General features: G+C 44.0%; 1 protein-coding gene across 4 annotated transcripts in view; it reads right to left on the reverse strand.

Annotated features, from left to right (window-relative positions):
* The window catches only part of raph1a (Ras association (RalGDS/AF-6) and pleckstrin homology domains 1a), a 116,467-nt gene extending 91,769 nt beyond the window's left edge, over positions 1 to 24,698 (reverse strand). For all 4 annotated transcript variants that reach the window (XM_077728670.1, XM_077728668.1, XM_077728669.1 and 1 more), the window contains exons 1-4: positions 24,537 to 24,698; positions 5,464 to 5,592; positions 5,284 to 5,392; positions 5,084 to 5,217 (exon numbers count right to left, since the gene is read on the reverse strand). In XM_077728670.1, coding sequence (XP_077584796.1) covers positions 5,084 to 5,217; positions 5,284 to 5,392; positions 5,464 to 5,592 — 372 coding nt within the window. In that variant the 5' untranslated portion in view covers positions 24,537 to 24,698. The remainder of the gene's footprint in view (positions 1 to 5,083; positions 5,218 to 5,283; positions 5,393 to 5,463; positions 5,593 to 24,536) is intronic.

Genomic DNA, 24,698 nt, shown 5'->3' on the forward strand with positions numbered 1-24,698 from the left:
AGAGAGAGATAGAGAGAGAGAGATAGAGAAGAGATAGAGAGAGATAGAGAGAGATAGAGAGAGAGAGAGAGAGAGAGATAGAGAGAGAGATAGAGATGAGAGAGAGATAGAGATAGAGAGATAGAGATAGAGAGATAGAGATAGAGATAGAGATAGAGATAGAGAGAGAGATAGAGAGAGAGAGAGATGAGAGAGAGAGAGAGAGAGAGAGAGAGAGAGAGAGAGAGAGAGAGAGAGAGAGAGAGAGAGTAGAGATAGAGAGAGATAGAGAGATAGAGAGAGATAGAGAGAGATGGAGAGAGATGGAGAGAGATAGAGAGAGAGATAGAGAGAGATAGAGAGAGATGGAGAGAGATGGAGAGATAGAGAGAGAGATAGAGAGAGATAGAGAGAGATAGAGAGAGATAGAGAGAGATAGAGAGAGATAGAGAGAGATAGAGAGAGATAGAGAGAGATAGAGAGAGATAGAGAGAGAGAGATAGAGAGCGAGAGATAGAGAGTGAGAGATAGAGAGAGATAGAGAGCGAAGGATAGAGAACGAGAGATAGAGAGCGAGAGATAGAGAGCGAGAGATAGAGAGCGAGAGATAGAGAGCGAGAGATAGAGAGCGAGAGATAGAGAGCGAGAGATAGAGAGCGAGAGATAGAGAGCGAGAGATAGAGAGCGAGAGCGAGAGAGCGGTAGAGCGGTAGAGCGGTAGAGCGGTAGAGCGGTAGAGCGGTAGAGCGGTAGAGCGGTAGCGGGGTAGAGCGGTAGAGCGGTAGAGCGGTTGATTGATTGATTGATTAGCCTCTCTGATACTGAATTCTGGGGGTCAAGCTTCTTTTTGTTCTGTGTTGTGTTGTATGTCGTAGTGATAGAAAAAACGGTTACAAATGTTCTCTTAATCGTCTAGTTTTAAAAATTCTGCGACCAACTTTGGTCTTGTCCAGAGGTCTTGGATGGTTAGATTTGTGGGGTCATTTGTACACGAAAAAAGATGTTCAGTATTGTGGGGGGAAAAGTTGCATTTTGGGCAGGCATCTTGTATTCCTGGATCGATCCTGGACAGGTAGCTGTTTAGTTTCCTGCTGTAGCCTGATCTGAGCCTGGCGAGCTCGGATCTCACCTTCCTGCTCAGCAGTTTTTCTTCTTGGTTTATTAGAGGTGGTAGGGCATTGAGGACTTTGTTGGGTTTTGCCTTGTTGAGGATGTTTTGAACTTCTTTGGTGTGAATGGATTTGACGCATTGTTTGTAGTCTTCTTTGGTAGGATTTGGCTTGTCGTATTCTTTTTCTATTTCCTTGCCATGCTGTGTGATGATGGTCTTTTTCATCTTTCTTGGTTTCTGGTTTGCTTGAAGAAGTCTGCGACCTGGATGGCCTTCAAGATGGCATGCCGCCAGGTACTGCTTTCCGATCATTTCACAGTGCTCCTTCAGAGGCATAACCGCGCACTCAGCATGCAGGTGGTCTATGGCTGACATAGAGAGACATCCGGATGCTATCCTGAGTGCTTGGTTTTGAATTGATTGAAGCCGGTTCCAGTGTGTGTCTTTAATTATTGGCGACCATACTGGGCTCGCATATTCAAGGACAGAACGGACGATAGATTTGTATGTTAGGAGTAGTGTTTCTTTTTCACAACCCCAGCTGGAGCCTGCTAGTGATTTAAGTAGGTTCAGCTTTTTCTTTGCCTTTGCAACTGTCTGCTTGATGTGCGGGCCAAAACAAAACATAGTGTCAAATGTGACGCCAAGTAGTTTTGGCGTTTTTTCCAGTTTTACTGGTACCCCTTTGATGGTGATCTTGGGATGGAGGTTAGCTTCAGCAGTGGCTGGGGTAAACCAGGTCACTGTGGATTTCTCCGGGGACACAACCAGCTGTCGTTCTTCTAAAAAATCTGCCAGCTTCTCCAAGAAGTTGTTGGCTTTGGCAGAGAGAGATTCGACGTTCGTACCTTTAACGAAGATTGAAATATCGTCCGCATATTGTATTAGAAAGACATCTTCAGGTATTGTAGGAAGGTTAGAGAGGTAGAAGTTGAATAGTATTGGTGAGGTAACCGCTCCTTGCGGCACCCCTGTCCTGACATTGTGCGAGCTGGATGTAGCATTCCTGAAATTTACTCTTGATTGTCTTCCTGACAGGTAGCAGTTGAGCCATCTCTTTATACAACTCGGTAGGGTGGTCAAATTCAGGTCTTTGAGGAACTTTTCATGAGAGACCATATCAAATGCCTTGCTAAGGTCGATTTGGACTAGCAGGGTACGGTTTGCCGCCATTTAAATGTTTTATCAGTCGGAATAGTTTGGTTGTGTCCGATTTTTTGTCATCAATTGTTTCTTTCCATTTCTCTCTCCTATGTTTGTTTATAATTGATTCTATCTCTCTATTTAGTTCTGTTATACGTTGGGAGTCCGGGGCAGTTTGTCTTAATTCGTCTCTTGTTTTTATCTTGTCTATTGCTTCTGTTGGTACCTCGGGTAGTATCGTTTTTATTCTTCCTGCTGGAATGGTTTTGTTGGCTATCTTATTTATAATTTTCCTAAAATGTTGTTCACCCCTGTAGACATCTGTTGGGGCTGGAAGTCTGGAGAATTTGTTTTCTGTTTCAGTCTGAAAGTCTTGCCAGTTAGCTTTACGAAAGTTGATGAAAATCCTATTTTCGCTGGTTGTTGGTCTGATGTCAGTTTCTATCTTGATTATGATGGGAAGGTGGTCGGAACCAAGGTTGGTTTTGACCTCCCAGGAGGTGTAGGACATCAGGGATAGGCTTGCTAAGGATATGTCTGGTGATGATGGTTGTCCGTTTGTTGGTAGTCTTGTTGGGTTGTCTTCGTTAATAGTTCCAAAATCTGCATTTCCTATTTCGTCAGCAATGTCTCTGCCTCTGTCATTACTTAGTTGTGAATGCCAGAGTGTGTCGTGAGCGTTCAGGTCTCCTAGGATTAGGGTATCTTTCATCTGGGGGAAAGGAAGGATAGATGCAGAGTAGCCTGTGCCGCAGCTGCTAGTGGGAGGGATGTACAGATTGATGATGTTGATGTTGTCGACCTTGATGCCCTGGCTTTCCAGGTGATTGTCCTTTGGCAGGTCATGTATTTGCTGGAAATGGATGGCCTTGTGGACAAGGAATGCCAGCCCTCCACCTTTGTCTTTTGCCCTGTCTTCTCTTATAAGGGTAAAATCGGCCGTATTTGGGTCCTTTTGGTTTGGCATTAGTTTTGTTTCCTGGAGGGCAGCAATTTTCACCTTTTGTTCATCCATCCAATGGATGATTTCTGAAATCTTGTTTTTTATTCCATTGCAGTTAAATTGTAGAATTTTCAAGTTAAATTTTCTTTGGTCTTGGTCTGAGGGTGTGGACTGGGGTGGTTGACTTGGTTGACTTGATTGGCTTGATTGGCTTGATTGGCTTGATTGGCTTGATTGGCTTGATTGGCTTGATTGGCTTGATTGGCTTGGAAGACTTTGGTTGTTCTTGTGACTAATACAGATCAGACAAGTAAAATTGACTGAGTATTCCTTTTCTGACTTGAGGTTGCTGCTGCAGTTCTTCTGACGCAGATGGCACCAGCCGAGGCAATTGCTGCATCTTACCGACTTAGTATGATTATAAACTCTTTTTTGACAAACAGGACAGACGTAGGTTAATGGTCCAGGGATTGGTCCAGGATTAGGATGGATTCCGGCTCTGATTAATAGTATACGGACCAAACAAGCCGGAGTATGTTGGTCCTCAGTTAGAGACACAAAAAAACACAGAAGGTAGAAGCTTGACCCCCTTCCTTGTAGGAGAGGGGGGGGTCTGGAGACTTTGCAGCTGCATGGCAGCTGGTGCTCTCTTCTGACACGCTCTCCAATGGCAACCGCGGTAGAGCGGTAGAGCGGTAGAGCGGTAGAGGTAGGTAGGTAGGTAGGTAGGTAGGTAGGTAGGTAGGTAGGTAGGTACGTACATACATACATACATACATACATACCTACATACCTACATACATACATACCTACATACCTACCTACCTACCTACCTACCTATATATATATATATATATATATATATATATATATATATATATATATATATATATATATATATATATATATATATATATATATATATATATATATATATATATATATATATATATATATATATATATATATATATATATATATATATATATATATATAATAAAATACACTTCTTGACAATTGCACTTGTGTATATGTATAGGCGCAAAAACTTGTAGTATGGTATGTAGTAATAATATTGGCATTCCTACAGTGTTTTGATCATCGCGGCCATGTTTGGTGTGCATATTCCGTAATATTTGAGGGATTAATTTATGTACTGTGATCTTTTGCCATTTCACGGCTTCAGTACATTGCATATTTTTTTTCAAAACAATAAAAAAGTTCATAAAAATGTCAATCTCCACGCTGAAACTCGCAAGATGAAGTCATGCAAAATGTCGGAAGTCAGGGCAACGCTTCTTTGGCGGTGAAATGGTTGGCATTCAGTGCCAAAGAAGAAACGATAAGCGAGATGCACTGCTATTTCCTATTTTGTTGTGAGTGAATTTTGTATGGTGCATATGACTTGTGGAGAAAGGAGTTTTTATACATCGTTGAAAATGCCTCCAAAATATTGACAGTGTGGCACGCCATTGCGGCATAAATTAATCTACACTCTGGCACTGTTGCATTCTTTTGTACATAATTCGGATGGAAGAAACCATGTTAATGGGCTTTGCCGTGCAGTTAAAGGGGAGACACGGGAAGTGAAGGCACCTCTCCTCTGGTGATGCACGCGTGCTATGGCGATCTGTATGCTGTGAATAAATAAAAATGAATTCTTGTGAGGTCCACCAATATGCTGAAGTGGTCCGAGCTGTAGCGGCTGATCTCTCCGACCAGTGTGCTGTACTGAACTTTGCGGTGACCGTTCTATAGTTGGTAGGAGCAATGTTAATGTTAATGGACTCTGCTGTGTGGTTAAAAGGGAGACACAAGATGTGAAGGCACTTCCCCTCTGGAGATGTATGCGTCTTGTGGTTATCTGTATGCCAGATTACTGTAGACAACACAGTCAATAAATGTACCTTCGTGTCAGTGAGTCCTAGACGTGCTACACTACTGTTCTGTTTGGAGTTGACTGTGCTGAGCTCCTGCTCAATGGAGCTGAGATCCGCCATGAGGGCATCAAGATCAGCATTTTCACCCTGATTTAACGCTTCTGCAACAAGAAGGAAAAGAAGCCGGGTAAAAAGGACTCAAATCTTAAGATTTTTTTTAGACTAACCATTGATGTTGCAGATGGAGAATCTGTATGAAAAGTTTGCCATGTTTGTCTCCTGTCTGAGCGGTGCCTTTTGTTGAAGGGGGCGCTCTGGGCGGCCATCATCCAAACTCTGAATAGCATAAAAACACAGAGAAAAGAGCATCACATTTAAAGCAAAATTGGTTCGTTATTCATGTGTACCTGTGTGAGCTTGTCTAGTTCTCCCAGCCAGGCTCCAAATATTTTATCCAGATCCTGATCCTCCTTATCACTGTCCTCCTCTTCCTCCCCCTCTCTTACCTCTACCTCCTCATCAGACAGCTGGTCCATCTGCGGGAAAGAACAGTGAAACACACGGTAAACTGGACAATTGGTCTAAGACTATCCTGGTTTGCAATAGCTTGAATTACAAGTTGAATTAAAAGCTGATTGTGTCGTTTAGTGTCTATGAGCATGCACTATCCATATAGGCGTCTTAATTTCTATGCCCTCTTTATTGTGACTTCCTTGTTAAACAACTGAACACATGAAAGAATAGATTACAGAAGAAATCAAGCACAATTAAACCCACTACCAGGCAAAGTGTGGCCGGTCTGCTTGCTGAAAGACATTTAGCCGACTGATGTCTGGCCGAAGGCCAACACGCCGAAGGGGCATCTGGCCGAACGTAGAATTAGTCGAACAACTAATTGGCTAACGCGCTTGCTCCGCCCCCGGCCGTGTGTGTACACGTTTTTCAATCTCGGCCCAGCGGGACAAAGACCAGGAACCTTCCCGTGGTGTCCCACGAAGGCCTTTCTTCATGGAGGAGCCCTACGAATCCCAATCAACACACCCAGACTCTCGCCGTGGGAGGCGCCCCTTTTTCCTGACCGGAGCTGCATCGCCCGTCCTGCATCTCCGGTCCCTTCTTCTTAGGGCGGGCGGCATCGAGAGCAACCCGGGACCCAAATGCCCCTGGTGCGCCACCACCATACGCTGCGACCACACTCCAATCACCGGTACCACTTGTTGACGGGGGTTCCACAGGAGCTGCTCCGGCCTGTCCCGATATTCAATGAACATAAAAGGCTTCGTCTGCAGAATCTGCTTGGGCTTTTCTCCGCCCACACGGGTGGCACGGGCTAGTCGTAGCGTCCCCACTTCATCCACATCTACCACCCCGTCATCTCTTGCCCCCAACCCTACATCATCCATACCCCCCACTAGTCCACCGGTGAGGAACAATTGCTTCATCTGCGAGCGTTTCATCGGGTCCAACAACGTTCCTCTCCCCTGTGTATCCTGCCCAAACTGGGCACATCGCTCCTGCACCCGTATCAGCCGCTATGAGCCATCCCCCACCTGGACATGCACAAACGGTAATGCGTTCCAAATCATACCCCATGTCCAGCCTCAGGCAACAACGACCCCTCTGCCCCCCATAATTACCTATCAGTGCCCGCCAAATAACCTCTGTTCCACATGCACACATCGACTACCCAGCCGGTGCGCCCTCTTCTGCAGCTCCGGTAAGAGAGGCTTCCACGTCACCTGCGCCCCTGAAACCAAAACAGCAGTTGACAGAATGAGGCGATCAAACTCCTGGCGGTGCTCAACCTGCATCCAACCACATATCACACACACAGACAATATCTGTGATAACAGAAAGGCCCAACTCCCCTCCTGCTCTCAACCCCACCTAACCATTGTGCAGTGGAACTGTGACTGACTTGCAGGAAAAATCACCGAACTAAGCGCCCTAGCAAGAAGACTGAAATGTGATGTCCTTCTGTTACAAGAAACAAAACTGGGCTTAGAGGATCCCACCCCGTCCATTCCTGGCTACGACGCCGTCCGACAGGATCGGGCCTTCAGTGGAACGAAATACCATCGTGGGGGTGCTCTACTCACTTTCGTCCGTCAAGGCATCCCGTATTCTCTGGCACCGCCAGTCAACTCGGGCCCGGCGGAATTACAACGCATCCTCACTCCCACTGCAAGAAGATCAGAGCTCTCACTCACAAACTTTTGTATCCCCCCCCAGTTACATCCTCTTTTGCGGGCCCACCGAACAGCCATACAACATGGCTACCGTGTCTATACACAAGTCGTGGACTTATCTGCGGAGACTTCAACACCCACCACTCTGCCTGGGACGACTTAGTGCAAACTGACCCCAGGGGGCAAGCCATCCACGACTGGCTTGAAGATCAAGGCAGAAATCTCCTAAATGACGGCACACCCACGCGAGTATCCCGACACCTGGATCGAAGTGGCATGAGCACCCCAGACCTAACACTAGCAGACCCATCCACAGCGGAAGCCTGCGTCTGGACCCCCATCGTCGAACTCTCTTTAGACCACCTTCCAATTCTGGTCAAGTGGAAAGAGGAGGTCAAGACAGAGGCAGAAAAGCGAAGAGTGACTCCAAACTTCAAGAAAGGTGATTGGGGGAAATATAAGAAAGCTGTCATCTGAGAGATCCCTGGTGTTGGTCTGCCTACAGAACCCGAAGATGCTTCTCCAGGCATTCACCGATATCTTCAAAAGGGCGATGGCAGAAGCCGTCCCCAAAAAAGTTTTTCGTCCCAACAAGATCCCATGGATGAATGACGCACTAAAACAACTAATAAAGGAGAGGAATCGATGAAGAAGAAACTTGAATGCGTCTACCCGATCCCAATACCTGCAACTGTGCAGAGAGGTAGCAGAGAAGACATCTGAGGCGAAACGCGCGGCTTGGCATCTCCACCTCCAAAAAATCTCGGAAACCAGGGACTCCAAACAAGCATGGGCGGTGGTCAAATCCCTGACGAGACCACAATCGAGCAAAGGAAGCAAGACGCTCATCTATTACGATCGTGAGTACTCCTCTGACAAGGCCATGGCTTTCGTCATTGAATACACGAAGGTGAGTGGGCGCAAGAGTGATAAGTCGAGTAGGAGGACCGTACGAGAGCTTCGAAGAGATGCTCTACAGCAGTGTTTCCCAACCACTGTGCCGCGGCACACTGGTGTGCCGTGAGCAATGGTCAGGTGTGCCGTGAGAAATTGCAAGAAGTCATACAATGTGATATTCAGAGAGAAAAGTTAATATGAATATAAGGAGATTAAAATTTAACTATTACAATGTTCAAATCAAAATATGAACGTTAAATTGTAGATTATACTATTATTTGATTCAAGTTGTGAAACAGAAATTTTGTTGCTTATTTTTCTCTAAGTCGAAATGGAAGTTGTCTGGTTTCTAGCGCATCAACTTTTGCCGACGTAAAGTCTGTGTGAGCACAATTTTTTTTGCGGAATATTAGGAGATTTAAGTAATATTTAGAGAAAAATCATAAAATGATGCGATCAATAACTTTACTTGGTTATTTGCATCAATCAAACCGGAAGTTGTTCAGGGTCCACAGGCCAAATTTCCGTGACATTAGGTCATTGTGAAAAATTAGATTTTGGAATAATTTTGGATGCGATTTCTGCTGATAAAACTTCGATGAGAATAACTATTATAAATATAGGCGACAAAGATTTTCAGATGGTGGTGTCCCTTGAGATTTTTTTCAAAGCAAAAAGTGTGCCTCAGCTCAAAAAAGGTTGGGATACACTGCTCTACAGGGTTCCCCCCGGCAATTACCCGAGTGTCCATTTTCCAAGGATGAACTCCGCCGAGCTCTCAACCAACTGAAACCAGGCAAAGCTGCTGGCCCAGATGGAATCGCTCCGGAGATGCTGAAGTACCTCCCCCCTGAAGCACACCCTATCCTGCTCCTGATCCTTAACATCGGCTGGACCACCCAATGGTGTCCCCAATCCTGGCACTCGGCGGAGATCGTCCCGTTCCACAAAAAAGGCAAGGACCCTCAATTAGTCGGAAGTTACCGCCCAATCGCCCTTACTTCCACTATTAGCAAGACACTGGAAAGACTCATAGTAAACCGCCTGTCCAACTGGCTAGAGGAGAAGGGCATTCTTAGTCCGTGGCAGGCGGGTTTCCGTAAGGGCCGCTCCACCGCCGACCAATGCCTGCGGCTGTCCCAATTCGTCATGGATGGGTTCCAGTCTAAGCAGTGTCATCGCTCCATTGCTGCTTGCTTCGACTTCAGCAAAGCGTACGACAAGGTGTGGCGTGCCAACCTACTCCAGAAGATGCTGGCGATCGGTGTTCCTCTCCAGTATGTTGAGTGGATCAAAACCTGGTTCACCAACCGAACGGCACGCGTGAAGGTCAACGGTACTACAGGACGCTGCCGCACGTTCAAAGAAGGCCTTCCCCAAGGAGGCCGCCAAAGTCCACCAATGGTCTGCGAATAACCACCTCACCCTCAATACGTCCAAGTCGGAGGTTGCCTTCTTTACAATGGACGCTGCCGAATCCTCATGGTGCTCAAACATTACCGTCGGGGGTGCCAGACTCAAGCTCAACCCAACCCCTACCTTCCTAGGGATCCGGTATGACCGCCATCTCACATTCAACGGACACATACGACACTTGAGTAAAGTCATGAGGCAACGCACCAACATATTGCGACAACTGCCGGCCGGGAACGTCTTGGGGATGGCGACCTATGGACATGCGGACGATCTACATTGGAACCATCAGATCGCTCGCAGAATATGCAGCTCCTGCGTGGGCACCATGGGCCTCTTCAACCAACATCCAGAAGCTAGAGAGGGCACAGTCGGACGCGTCACGGACCGTTACGGGTCAACTACACACGACTCCCATTGATGCCGTCCTCCACGAGGCCAAGCTCCCACCTCTATTCAACCGCCTACGACTAGCCAGCCTGAAAAAGGCGGACGACTGGTCCCACCTCCCCCCCAACGATGACAGGAGAGTATTCTTCGAAACGCCCTGCTCTAAACGCCTTAAGAGGGGTGACTGGTGAACTCTTACTACCCCTACACTCACCAACCTCAACCTCATCCCAGCAGGCGCGGAGACAGTATACAACCCTAATATCTCGTGGCCACCGCCTCTCCCTCCACCTATTCATTTTACACCCATACAGAAATCCTCATCCCCCACCCAACAGTTAGACAAAGCCACCAAAACTATTGCGGCACTAGATAAAACTGACTTATACATCTACACCGACGGCTCCACCCACAACGGTACGGAGAATGGAGGAGCTGGAGTAGCAGTCTTCCGAGGCGACTCCCTGACCCACTCCTGGCACGCACCAACGGGGTCCCTTAGCAGCTCTTACCAAGCCGAAAAGACTGCACTGAACGCAGCCATTGACTGGCTCGGGCAGAATGACGACTGGACCTCGGCCTCCATCATCACGGATTGCAAATCTCTCCTCCTAACCCTCAATAACCTGAACAACCTAGAACCCTCCACCATTGCCCTAAACTCCAAATTTGCGGCCTTTCCCCCATCCAAAAAGATCCAGCTAATCTGGGTCCCCGGTCACTGCAATCTCACAGGCAATGATATCGCAGATGAGCAGGCGAAACTTGGCTCCACCCTCCCCAACCAACGGCTCCGCATGAACAACAAAAACGCCTAGCTATTATTCACAGGAGCTGCAAACCCCCCTCATCAACCCATCCCCGCGTCATTTCCCTCACATCCTCCCGTCCCAATCCGGAGGAAGAGTCCCAGCTATCCAAGAAAGACCTTCATGACCTTATCCGATTCCGGTCCGGCCACCATCCCTCCCTCCGAAGATGGCAACATTTGACGGGGAAGTGCGAAAATGATCGGTGCCGTCTCTGCGGTGAAGAAGAAGAATCGGCCGAGCATCTCTGGCTCCGGTGCCCAGCACTTCAGAATGCCCGTTACTACCGCCGGCTGGGACTCTCTTTCGAAAACTACGGAGCCTCCCACAGGCGAGTCTAGCGCTTCTGAGGATTATCCTCAGGCGCCTCGGGTGATTCAACAACAACAACAACAACTTCGGCCCACGGGCTATATACGGCCCGTTACTGATAGCAATATCCATTTAGAATAACAAGTTACAGATAACAACATTCATTTTGAATAACAAGTTAAGAGATAACAACATTCATTTAGAATAACAAGTTACAGATAACAACATTCATTTCGAATAACAAGTTACAGATAACAACATTCATTTAGAATAACAAGTTACAGATAACAATATTCATTTAGAATAACACGTTACAGAAAACAACATTCATTTAGAATAACAAGGGTATTTATTCACGGCAAAACAAAGTAGTCATAACAGTAAAAAGGAAGTTATAACAGTAGATACTGTAATTTACACCAACATAGAAAACATTGAGATTAATATTTGAATTAAGGTTCTCAGCAAATCATTTTGAATATATATTTCCTAAAATAATGGGAAATTATTTAAAATTAAAATTTTGTTCTTATTTGAATCGACAGAACACTTCCACCTGATGGACAAATAAGTTTACTGCAATTGGGTCCGGTACAGGGTTAAAAGTGAACTTTTTACCGGGAAATCAGGCACTCTAGGCTCAGTTATAGTCTCTAAAAATCACCAATACTTTTATTTATGCTGCAGTATTTGTATTTATTCATTTAATGCTGTTTTCAGCTGGATTTTAAGTAATTTTAGTGCATTTGGGGTTTTTCGCCATTGACATCCATGGCTGTCTTTTACCGGGGAAATCACTACCCTGGGCTGGGTTTAAGCATCTAAGAGCTCCAGTATCTGTATTTAATCATTAAATGCTGTTTTCTGTGTGATTTAAGCACATTATAAATATTATAAATATACAAAATATTCCTGAATACTCTGCCTGTGACAAGAGTATTCAGGAATATTTTTATTAAGCAGCAGCACCATATTTGAACTTTGTAAGACATGCATTTGTCAATGTAAAAGTAAAAGATATTTCCCCATCAATTTCTTTGCACTGTGGAATCATTTCTTGCAGCCGTGAGAAAAAATGAAGACAAAGTGGCAGTTGTTTAATTGATAACTCTTTGGAGTTCGAGATACGCAGAAATATATACCTGTTAAATATATTTTGATTTTAAATAGTTTCCCATTATTTTAGGAAATATATATTCAAATTGATTTGCTGAGAACCGTAATTCAAAGATTAATCTCAATGTTTTATAAGCTGGTGTTAATTACAGTATCTACTGTTCTAACTACTTTTTTCTTCTGTCATTATCGTACTTACTGTTATGATTACTTTGTTTGACCGTGAATAAATGCCCTTGTTATTCTAAATGAATGTTGTTATCAGTAATGGGTCATATATGGCCCGCGGGCTGAGGTTGAAAAACTTGTACACATACACGACCGGGGGCGGGGCGAGCGCGTCGGCAAAATGTCTTTTGGCTAGATAGTCGGTCGGCCAATTAGTCGTTCGGTTAATTCTACGTTCGGCCAGATGCCCCTTCGGCGAGTTGGCCTTCGGCCAGACGTCAGTCGGCTAAATGTCTTTCGGCAAGTAGTCCGTGTACCAGGCAACGTCCTTAAGGCCTGTGCTGACCAACTAGCACCGGTCTTCACGGACATTCTCAACCTTTCACTGGAACAAGCATCCGTCCCAGCCTGTCTGAAATCAGCTACCAGTACTCAAGAAGTTACCCGCTAAAAACAACAGCTCTCACACGAATCATCACTAAGTGATTTGAAAAATTGGTACTGAAACAAATCAAAGCCTGTCTTCCCCTCATCCACGAACCAAATCAGTTTGCATATCGGCCGAACAGATTCACCGAAGATGCAATAACCACCGTGGAGACGCTGCACTGAACCACCATGAGAATAGAGGGAGGTCTGTCAGGATGCTTTGCATCTACTGCAGCTCAGCCTTCAACACCATAAGACCGGACATTCTTATCCCCAAATTGGCCAATCTGGTGCTCCCGCACCCTTCCACATGCTCCTGGATTGAGGACTTTCTGATCAATCGACCCCAGCACATGAAGCTGGGTCGGCACCTTTCATCTGGCTCACCCCAAGGCTCACCCCAAGGCTCACCCCAAGGCTGTGTAGTGACTCCACTACTCTACTCGCTCTAGACACACGACTGCAAAAGCATAAAACAGGCTTTGGTACTTGACTCTTCAATAGGAGTCTGACGGTGAAAAACTTTGTTGAGCCTTTAAATTTCTAGCAGATATAGCATGCTTTGTGGCAACGTGTTGGCTAATATTAAACATGCCACGGTTTCTTGGCATATTAGACAAACAGCATACCTGTCAACCTCGAACCATTTGTGATCTTACCAAATTTTGTTTTCGCCCTTACATATATGTATAAATACATGGAAAATCTTACCACTTTACTTTTTTGTAAAAAATCACGAACAACAAGTAGAAAATGTATGTTTATGTGTTTATTGCTTTCAAAGTTCCACTACAACAGCTTCCTACAAAAATTGTTCCAATACCTGGTGCATTCAATAATATTTTAATGTGCGTTCACATGACATTTGTTGTAATTCATGGTCGCTGACACCGCCATTTCCAACATCTCTTTAATAAAGAACATATGATTTGATTCACTATAGTAAATGAAAAGACTTACCTTTGCAATTTTTGAATCCGGAACAGGAAACGGAAATCACATGGTGAAAGTGTTACAAAACGAAATGTTTATCATGATCTTTTTTTTTTAGCCAATCAGAGGCGCCGGTACATATATCACTTGGCAGACATGCGTTTCCGGGAAGAAACAATGGCGGATGGTGAAAAATGGCTAGAAAGTGCCTTAATTTATTTTTTTTTCTCAAAATCACCGTTTAGCGTACCATTTTCATGTGTACAGCGTACCAATATAAAAATGGGCTTTCAGTTGTACCAATTACGGCGAGAACGTACCAGTTGACAGGTATGAAACAGCAGATGATCGGTGTTCAGTGAAAAAATATTTAGTTGTCCACTCTGAATTGAACATTCAACATTCTTTGTCCACTGTTAGGGTTATTATAAATTATACATTTGCTGAACGCTTTGCCTTATTCTAGGAATCTTAATCATTATATGTATGTGCATGCAATGAAGAACGCTTTGCTTGCAACCGTGATAAACAACGGGAAAGTCGCTCCTCTATCCAGCTTGTTGGAGTTATTTTGGGTACTATTATAAATGTGCTTGCAACGAAGAACGCTTCGCTTTATTCTGGGATATATTAATCATTATATGTATGTGCTTGCAACGAAGAACGCTTCGCTTTATTCTGGGATATATTAATCATTATATGTGTGCTTGCAACGAAGAACGCTTCGCTTATGCACACCGAAAAAACTCAAAGGTCACTCTCCCCTACAGCTGGCTCCGAGGACTCTCGATTCTTTTTTTAACTCCGACCTCTCACACGGATCCGAGGACTCTCGATTGTTTTTAAACCTCGACTTCTCACCCAGTCACAAGCTCATACTGAAGATTTCTGACCTTAATTGTTTTGAATAGAGGCTCACTTGGTTTACCTTTTTTTGCAATTGTTTTGAATAGATGACCTTAATTATTTTGACTCTAATGCAATTAAATGGGCAGGAGAGGATTTGATTCTTTAGAATGATCTGGGACCAAGGCGAGTCAGGATTCATTCTCTCTTGCAAGCTAACGCTGGATATGCGTCCAGTGTCTCCCTTATCTTAAAGGTGTACCTGGAAATACCCATTGATGAACCTTTCACAGCTGAACTTATCAAATTTGTTTTGAAACCTTGACCTCTCACACGGATCCGGGAGGACTTCAAATTGTTTTGAAACCTCGACTTCTCACAGGGTCGCAAGCTCACACTGAAGATCCGGGAAGGACTCTTAATTGTTTTGACTTGGACTCCGCATCAGGTGGCGACACCGCTTGCCCTCCCCAAAGAACTTGCAATTGTTTTGATTTCTGAAGACCTGACAGACCTTAAATTGTTTTGAATAGATGCTTTCTTGTTATCTGTTATGCAATAAATGGGCAGAAGAGGATTCTATTGGGGAGAATGATTTGTCTGAAGGTGCGTGAGGAACGATTCTCCCTTGCAATAACCTGATATGAGTCAGATGTATTTTTTATTTTAAGGTGTATTTGGAAATATCTATTGGTGAACCTATCATTTTTTGTCCTTTGAGCCTGGGAGTCAACATACTGGAAGACTCCGGGCGCTTAGTCGACATCTGGGAAAGACCACGGCGTCTAAAACGCTTTGTGGCTGGATTTTCGGCGGAGCGCCTGGATTCACGATGGTTGAAGACTCATCCTACTGAAAGAGACATGTTTGCATTTGTTGACGAAGGGGCATTGCATGTGAAGGTCCATTTTGAGAAATGAGACTTACGTCCTGGGGACGGCAACTATTAACCCTGTGAAAAAACCCTGTGAATATTGGTCCCTAACGGTGCTCAGACGTTTGGTCGCTGGTCTTTTTGTAGCCGGTCTTTTGGTCGCCGCTCTTTTGATCCCTTTTGGTTGCCGGTCTTTTTGTCGCCGGTCAAATGTACTTAAATGTTAAACAGTACTTAGATATTAAACTCTCTCTCTCTCTTAGATATTAAACTCTCTCCCATTAATATAATCTTGGGAGCTGGCTTCCAACAGTATACTCTCTGTCACCATTTGACCGGCAACCAAAAGACCGGCGACCAACAGACCAGAGACCAAAAGTCCGGTCACGGTCCCTAACAAGTGAAGAGAGAGAGAGCATGAGTATATAAAACTTAGGATGTTCGGAGTGTCCTGTAATGTGGTCATGAAGGTACAAAAAATTCCAACAGTAAATCAGGCGAAAGTATACCGGTGAGTTGCGTGTGTAGTTCTGAAAAAAAAATATATATATACATATATATACATATATATACACGTACGTACACGTACGTACACGTACGTACACGTACGTACACGTACGTACACGTACGTACACGTACGTACACGTACGTACACGTACGTACACGTACGTACACGTACGTACACGTACGTACACGTACGTACACGTACGTACACGTACGTACACGTACGTACACGTACGTACACGTACGTACACGTACGTACACGTACGTACACGTACGTACACGTACGTACACGTACGTACACGTACGTACACGTACGTACACGTACGTACACGTACGTACACGTACGTACACGTACGTACACGTACGTACACGTACGTACACGTACGTACACGTACGTACACGTACGTACACGTACGTACACGTACGTACACGTACGTACACGTACGTACACGTACGTACACGTACGTACACGTACGTACACGTACGTACACGTACGTACACGTACGTACACGTACGTACACGTACGTACACGTACGTACACGTACGTACACGTACGTACACGTACGTACACGTACGTACACGTACGTACACGTACGTACACGTACGTACACGTACGTACACGTACGTACACGTACGTACACGTACGTACACGTACGTACACGTACGTACACGTACGTACACGTACGTACACGTACGTACACGTACGTACACGTACGTACACGTACGTACACGTACGTACACGTACGTACACGTACGTACACGTACGTACACGTACGTACACGTACGTACACGTACGTACACGTACGTACACGTACGTACACGTACGTACACGTACGTACACGTACGTACACGTACGTACACGTACGTACACGTACGTACACGTACGTACACGTACGTACACGTACGTACACGTACGTACACGTACGTACACGTACGTACACGTACGTACACGTACGTACACGTACGTACACGTACGTACACGTACGTACACGTACGTACACGTACGTACACGTACGTACACGTACGTACACGTACGTACACGTACGTACACGTACGTACACGTACGTACACGTACGTACACGTACGTACACGTACGTACACGTACGTACACGTACGTACACGTACGTACACGTACGTACACGTACGTACACGTACGTACACGTACGTACACGTACGTACACGTACGTACACGTACGTACACGTACGTACACGTACGTACACGTACGTACACGTACGTACACGTACGTACACGTACGTACACGTACGTACACGTACGTACACGTACGTACACGTACGTACACGTACGTACACGTACGTACACGTACGTACACGTACGTACACGTACGTACACGTACGTACACGTACGTACACGTACGTACACGTACGTACACGTACGTACACGTACGTACACGTACGTACACGTACGTACACGTACGTACACGTACGTACACGTACGTACACGTACGTACACGTACGTACACGTACGTACACGTACGTACACGTACGTACACGTACGTACACGTACGTACACGTACGTACACGTACGTACACGTACGTACACGTACGTACACGTACGTACACGTACGTACACGTACGTACACGTACGTACACGTACGTACACGTACGTACACGTACGTACACGTACGTACACGTACGTACACGTACGTACACGTACGTACACGTACGTACACGTACGTACACGTACGTACACGTACGTACACGTACGTACACGTACGTACACGTACGTACACGTACGTACACGTACGTACACGTACGTACGTACACGTACGTACACGTACGTACGTACACGTACGTACACGTACGTACACGTACGTACACGTACGTACACGTACGTACACGTACGTACACGTACGTACACGTACGTACGTACACGTACGTACACGTACGTACACGTACGTACACGTACGTACACGTACGTACACGTACGTACACGTACGTACACGTACGTACACGTACGTACACGTACGTACACGTACGTACACGTATGTACACGTATAAACACGTATGTACACGTATGTACACGTATAAACACGTATATACACGTATATACACGTGTATATATATATATATATATATATATATATATATATATATATATATATATATATATATATATATATATATATATATATATATATATATATATATATATATATATATATATATATATATATATATATATATATATATATATATATATATAAACCTAAGGAAAAACAAACGAAGGGCGGGAAAGAAGTTTGCATTTGTTGAGTTGCCAAATGCGCAAAAAAAGAAAGTTAGTACCTAATTGCACACAAACACTTCAAAATGGGGAAAATCAAAGCGCTATAAGGGTTAAACCTACATTTATGAATAAACGAATATGGATTTGCTGGCCATCTTAATATACATAAAATAATAGACCCGTGGGATAAAATACGCACAAAGCATAAAGGTAATCTACATATAATATGTGAATGGAGATAAAAGCGAGACGGCTTGTTCCACAGAAAGGAGGGTGATAAGACGGGTTTCGTTGTGTAACATAAAATAAAAACAATAGCGGGGCCTCCTCGGCTGATGGGGAAAATATTTACCGAGATAAGTGGTTAGGGGGTAGGGTTAGGGTTAGGGTTAGCCAAGAGATTAAAAGAAAAGAAGTAAATTGAGGAAGTTGAACAGAAAATCTGGTTTTCAAAAATGGCACCCAAATTGTGTTAACAAAATAATTGGCTGGATGGATAGAAGGTTCCATATCTCTTTATGAAATTACTGCCTACATAATGAGTTCAAAAGGACAACAACGTAGGGAAATCCTATTTAGTAGACCAAACAAATCGCCATTATTCACTGCATGATTGGAACTGGATGATGAGGCTAATCTGGTTGACTACATGAAAAGGAAAATCTTTAAGAAAACACATTGAATTTGGATTAGCAGAAGGAGACTGTGCTTCTCAACAGGAAACGGACTGGACCAATGGTGGTGCTCAACCTGCAGTATAAAAAAGCACTAGCACACCGAGAAGGGATGTGGAGCCACCTTTTGCACTGTGGGAAGGTAGTCTCAGTTGAAACGTTTGAGGAGATGGGTAAGATAAGCTTTCTGACCTAATAAAATGCGGCAACCACTCCAGTATTGATTGGAAAGATTAGTGCTCAGTGAGCAATACCATAAACTATAGGGAACTTTTATATCGGTTTTAGCCTCTCCATATGCAAAAGCTAAAGGCGTTCCAATTAAGACTAACCCTTCTTACAAAAAATTTGAACAAACGACCAGACGAGGGAAAATACGATCGGATATAAAAACTCCATCAATCACCATTCTTTGGGGAAAGTTCTTACGAAAGAAAAATGTCCTACTGGTGAAGAAAGGCGAAAAATACTGAAACAGTGTCTATCCTGTTACGAAAGCAGTAAACCGCATGTCAATTTTTCCACTTTGTTAACTTTACCTGTTTGAACCTAACAGGGCATGGTCTGAATCTGGGTGCGGTAGACAAACTGCGCCACTGATTCCACAGTTAGGGTTATGGTGGTGAAGTGGAGCAACTAAATTATATAACTCCTGTCAAAAAAGAAACAGGACTAGGTGCTTTGGTTTCACTGTTTTTACCAGTGTCTGTTTTAGAGTGGAAAAAAGTGGAAAAAACATCAGAACTGCAGGGAAAATAATAATTTAAAAAGGTCTATTAATTTATTATTAGCAAGTTTAGTGGGCCGGGTGTGTTATTTTTGGTACTATTATATATGTGCATATTTTTCATTATATGTATGTGTGGAAATATTACTCATTATATGCTTGTCAAACGCTTACTTTAATTGTTACAGAAACAAGCTCAAAGGACTTCCGCATTCCAAATGCATTGTAGGCTGATTGGACACTCTAAATTGCCCCTAAGTATGAGTGTGAGCGTGAATGGTTGTTTGTCTCCTCGTGCCCTGCGATTGGCTGGCCACCAATTCAGGGTGTCCCCCGCCTCTGCCCGAAGTCAGCTGGGATAGGCCCCAGCACCCCCGCAATCCTAGTGAGGATAAAGCAGTTCAGGAATGAGATGAGATGATGAGAAATATGAGGAGTATTTTAGTTGTTTTGTTGTGCAATAATGATAAGATAACTCCCTCCTTACACTATGAAAAGTGAAGAATAAAACGTGAAGAATTTTGACAGGCGTTTTTATTTTTATAAATTTGCTTTCAAACCAAAAGTTTCTCTGCAATATGAAATACATAAAATTATCAATTGAAGAGAAGACATCACCACCAAACAGACTATTTTCAGCGTCATAAAAAGAACCCGTAAATTTACAAAAAAATGAAACAAGCTAGATGAACTTAACCAATTTTAACACAACATAACATGTTTTAGATTTTTGCAAGATTTTCAGAATATTGACATAAATCGGGGAAACACCTTGATATATTTACAGGCAGTCCTCAAATGAGGATAGTTTTCAACATTACTGCAACATTATTGTTATCACGGAAACGTGGCTACACCAGCATATCCCGACGCTGCGTTATCGCTAGCTAGCCGTACACTTTTTCGGAACGATCGTTCCAAAGAACTAACAGGAAAAAGCAAAGGCGGAGGACTTTGCATGTTCATACATAACAAATGGTGTTGTGACAGCAAGATCATTGACACTCACTGTTCTCCGGATTTGGAGCTATTAGCAATACGATGCAGGCCATACCATCTACCGAGGAGGCTAACGATCGTCATAGTAACGGCTATCTACATACCTCCAAATGCTAACGTCAACACGGCTCTCGACCTACTGCTAACGGCTGTAAACAAACAACAGCTCGACCACCCTGATGGAGTCTTTATTGTCGCTGGTGACTTCAACAAAGCATGTTTAAAGACTGTTCTACCCAAGTTTATCCAATATGTCAAATGCAATATGAGAGAAGACAAAACTCTCGACCATGTCTACTCGAACATCAAACATGCTTATAAAGCCACTGCCCTGCCACATCTAGCTGGATCAGACCATCTCTGCATATCTCTCACCCCCGCGTACACCCCACTTCGGAAGCTAACAAGGCCAAAAATAAAGACAATAAAAACCTGCCCTCGGGACACTTTTTCTCAGCTGCAGGACTGTTTTTCCCGCACCAACTGGGAACTTTTCGAACACAACAACCTCCTGGACTATAAGGAAACTGTACTCTCCTACATCCGAAACTGCATTGACAACGTTACTACAGACAAACGGATGCAGGGTTTTCCTAACCAAAAACCCTGGATGACCAAGGAGACACAAGCAATCATCAAATGCCAAAATACCGCCTTCAGATTGGGGGAAAAGATAAGGTATAGAGCTGCCAGAGCAGAGCTGAAAAGAGGCATAAAGAAGGCCAAGGCAGCATATACCAAGAAAATTGAGGAGCACTTCAAAGAAAATAACCCAAAAAAGATGTGGCAGGGAATACAACATATTACCAACTACAATAACAATATCATGTCTGTAAATGCAGATGCCTCACTAGCGGAGGAACTGAACCATTTCTTTGCCCGCTTTGAGACTGACAAATCAGACCCAGTGTCAACACTCCCACTACCACGCTGCAGCAATTCCCTGGAGATCCGGGAACAGGAAGTGAGACTGGAAATGCAGTCTGTGAAGACCAGGAAGGCTGGTGAACCAGACGGAATACCTGGCAAGGTGCTCAAAGCCTTTGCCGAAAAGCTGGCTGGAGTCTTCACGAACATCTTCAATTGTTCCTTGCAACAATCCATCATTCCAGCCTAAGATGAGGTCGACAAACAACAACTTCAACAACAACAATCTTACACTAAATACCACGAAGACTAAAGAAATAATCCTGGACTTTCGCAAGCACAGCACAGACCTGGCCCCACTCCTCATAAATGGAGTATGTGTACACAGGGTACAGTCCTTTAAACACCTGGGAGTCCATGTCACGGATAAGCTATCCTGGTCTACAAACACCACAGCAGTAGTGAAGAAGGCCCAGAAACGACTCCATTTTCTCAGGGTACTGAGGAGGAACAATTTGTACACCAAGCTTCTGGCAACCTTCTACAGAGTCACTGTGGAGAGCATCCTGGCATACTGCATTACAGTGTGGTACGCTGGAAGCACGGCAGCAGACAAAAACAAACTGCCAGTCATGAGCAGCCGTTTGTCCCTCCTGGCTTGCCGTCAGGAAGCAGCAGCTGCGGTCAATCTGCTGATTACTTCCGTTTTGTTATTCAAACGTCAACGAGTCCTAGTACTATTGTCGGATCGTTCCTGCATGCCCCCGCAATGCCCCCGCAATGCCCCCGCAATACCCCCGCAATACCCCCGCAATGCCCCCACAATGCCCCCGCAATGCCCCCGCAATGCCCCTGCAATGCCAAGTCCTCTTTGTTTTGTAAAGAGTGATGAAAGTTGTTGATTCGAAGCTACTCGCCTCGTTTCATCTCCTGTTCTCGCGACTGGGTCCAACTCCCTACCCGAGCGCGCCACGACGACCCGGCGCGATTGTAACACTACCAAAGGAGCAGGAGTTACTACAAGGCTTGGCAATACACAATGACTTCAACGAGTAGGCAGCTGAGGAGGAAGCAGCCACCGTTCCAATAGCACAAATCAGAAAATCCACAGGGGAGAAATTTTACACACTTTCTGACTTTGTGGAAAAAAAAATCATAGAAAGTATTCACGAGTTGTGTGATTGCCCACTTTTATGCCGTGCCTTATGCATTTTACAAGCATTATTAAAAGTCGTCAAGGGCAGTTGTCTTCAGATCAATATTTCTCAAAACGTCTGTCAGCAAGCACAGCAGAAGGGGAACTTAAATGCAAACAGGCAAGAAGCAGTGGCGATTTAATAAAATGGATGAAAAATTCGATGCCAAAGAAATCATAAAATGTTATGGCAAAGATTGAAAGTAAAGGTGAGATCTTTAGGGTCAGGCCTAAAATGTCAATCCGTACTTTGGGTTCAGGTCGGGCCGGGCTTCTCTCTCACTGAATTAAAAAAGCATACTAAAATGTATGATGTGTAGTCCAGCTCGCTAACTTTTGTTTTAACAAATATATGTTTATAGTATAAAAATATTTGTTAAATAAAAAGTTAGTGAGTTGAACCACACATCATTTTAGTATACATTTGTATAAACTTTATACAAATGTATACTAAAATGATGTGTGCACACTAATATAAGGAATACTTATAAAAATTATAAAAAACGTACTATGAAATAAATAATTAGAATTAAGTTTAGTGTTAGGTTAAATTAAACTTTTTTTTGTGTCTACATTATAATCCAAGTTCATTTAAATTAGTTTGTTACACTATGAGCGCAAAGAATTCTTAATTCTGTTTATTATGTGTTCATGTGTTTGTGCGCTCTCTGCCTCTGTTGCTAATGTTATCTTCCTCACACAAGATAGTTGTGAATTTTTAAGGTTTTAGTTGGTTGTGTGGGGACTGTGGAACGTATTTACACATAAAGTACAGCAATGCCTTGGATACAAGCTTAATGTGTTCGTATGCCGATTTACTCATATCTCAAATCAACTTTTCCCATAGAAATGAACTAAATACAAGTTGAATTATACTTTGGTGGTTATGCAACATTCATCAATATAACTTGTAAGAATCTTAAATATATTTCTTAATAAATATGTGTAAAATAGATCATTTTGACTTGGTCATTTATGTAATAAATCAACACGTTTTAATAAAGTCCAATGGATGCTTGCATTATAATTTTTTGTTGCACTAATTTGTACACTTTTACTGAATGAATATCGGCTCCAAATATCAGTTATCAGACTCCTCTAACTACTAATATATGGACCTTCAAAACCCATATCGGTTGATCTCTAGAATAAAGAGACACAGCTCTGCACTCTGTCTTTCAATTACCCTGTTAGGACAAAATCCACAAATCTTGTCTGCTTGCGGTGACCTTACGTGGCATTCGTTGTGAATCGGACAATGTTTAACACATTCCAGTCATTTCATTGACAGCTATAAGGAGACCAAGGATGTTTGAGAGAAAAGTAAGGTACGCCCATAGGTACGTCATACCTCACGCGTGCCACGCCTTGCACGTGTCCAACTCAGCACACCAGACTGGCCCTCCGTGCTGAGGCAGCAAAGCCGAAACAGGCCGTTCAAAGAGGTTGTGTCAGTCGTATGCACCTCCCTTGAGTACTAGAGGTCAATTGTGGGTATGCGGGTGCTGCAAGGCCTTGCGGCGGTTGAAGTAACGATGCTTGCTACAAATAGCAGCTTACACGGGCAGGAAGCGACATGTATCTAACGCTGTAATAAGGGTTTAGACTCGTTACCTCCAGTACACCTCCGTTTTTCATGGATAATATGTATACACGGAGGAAGAGGCGTGGGTATCACAGGCAGCCACTAATAGGATTAATTGGTTTTTATCAACCAACAGATGTTATTTAAAGGAATACCGTTAATTTCGGCACAGCGTTTCTTAACACCGTCGTTCTTACGACAGTCACAGCAAGGAGTTTAATAGGATGTTTGAAAAATGGATGCGAGATCATTGAAGCGACTATTGACACAGATGCGCTAAGATCAGCGGGGATTCGGCTACTTACTGCGTTCGCGGTGATTTGAACCAAGACTTAGCGAAGCCTGCAAAAAGGGAGGCGAGTGTAGGCAACTACCGCGGGACAAAGACCGAGGGGTCGGTCGGTTTGGTTCCCAATCATCACGGGTTACTCTTGTTCCAGCGTAACCCCCTCACCCCCCACCCCTTG

Source organism: Stigmatopora nigra, chromosome 11 (genome assembly GCF_051989575.1).
Source record: "Stigmatopora nigra isolate UIUO_SnigA chromosome 11, RoL_Snig_1.1, whole genome shotgun sequence".
NCBI classification, from domain to species: Eukaryota; Metazoa; Chordata; class Actinopteri; order Syngnathiformes; family Syngnathidae; genus Stigmatopora; species Stigmatopora nigra.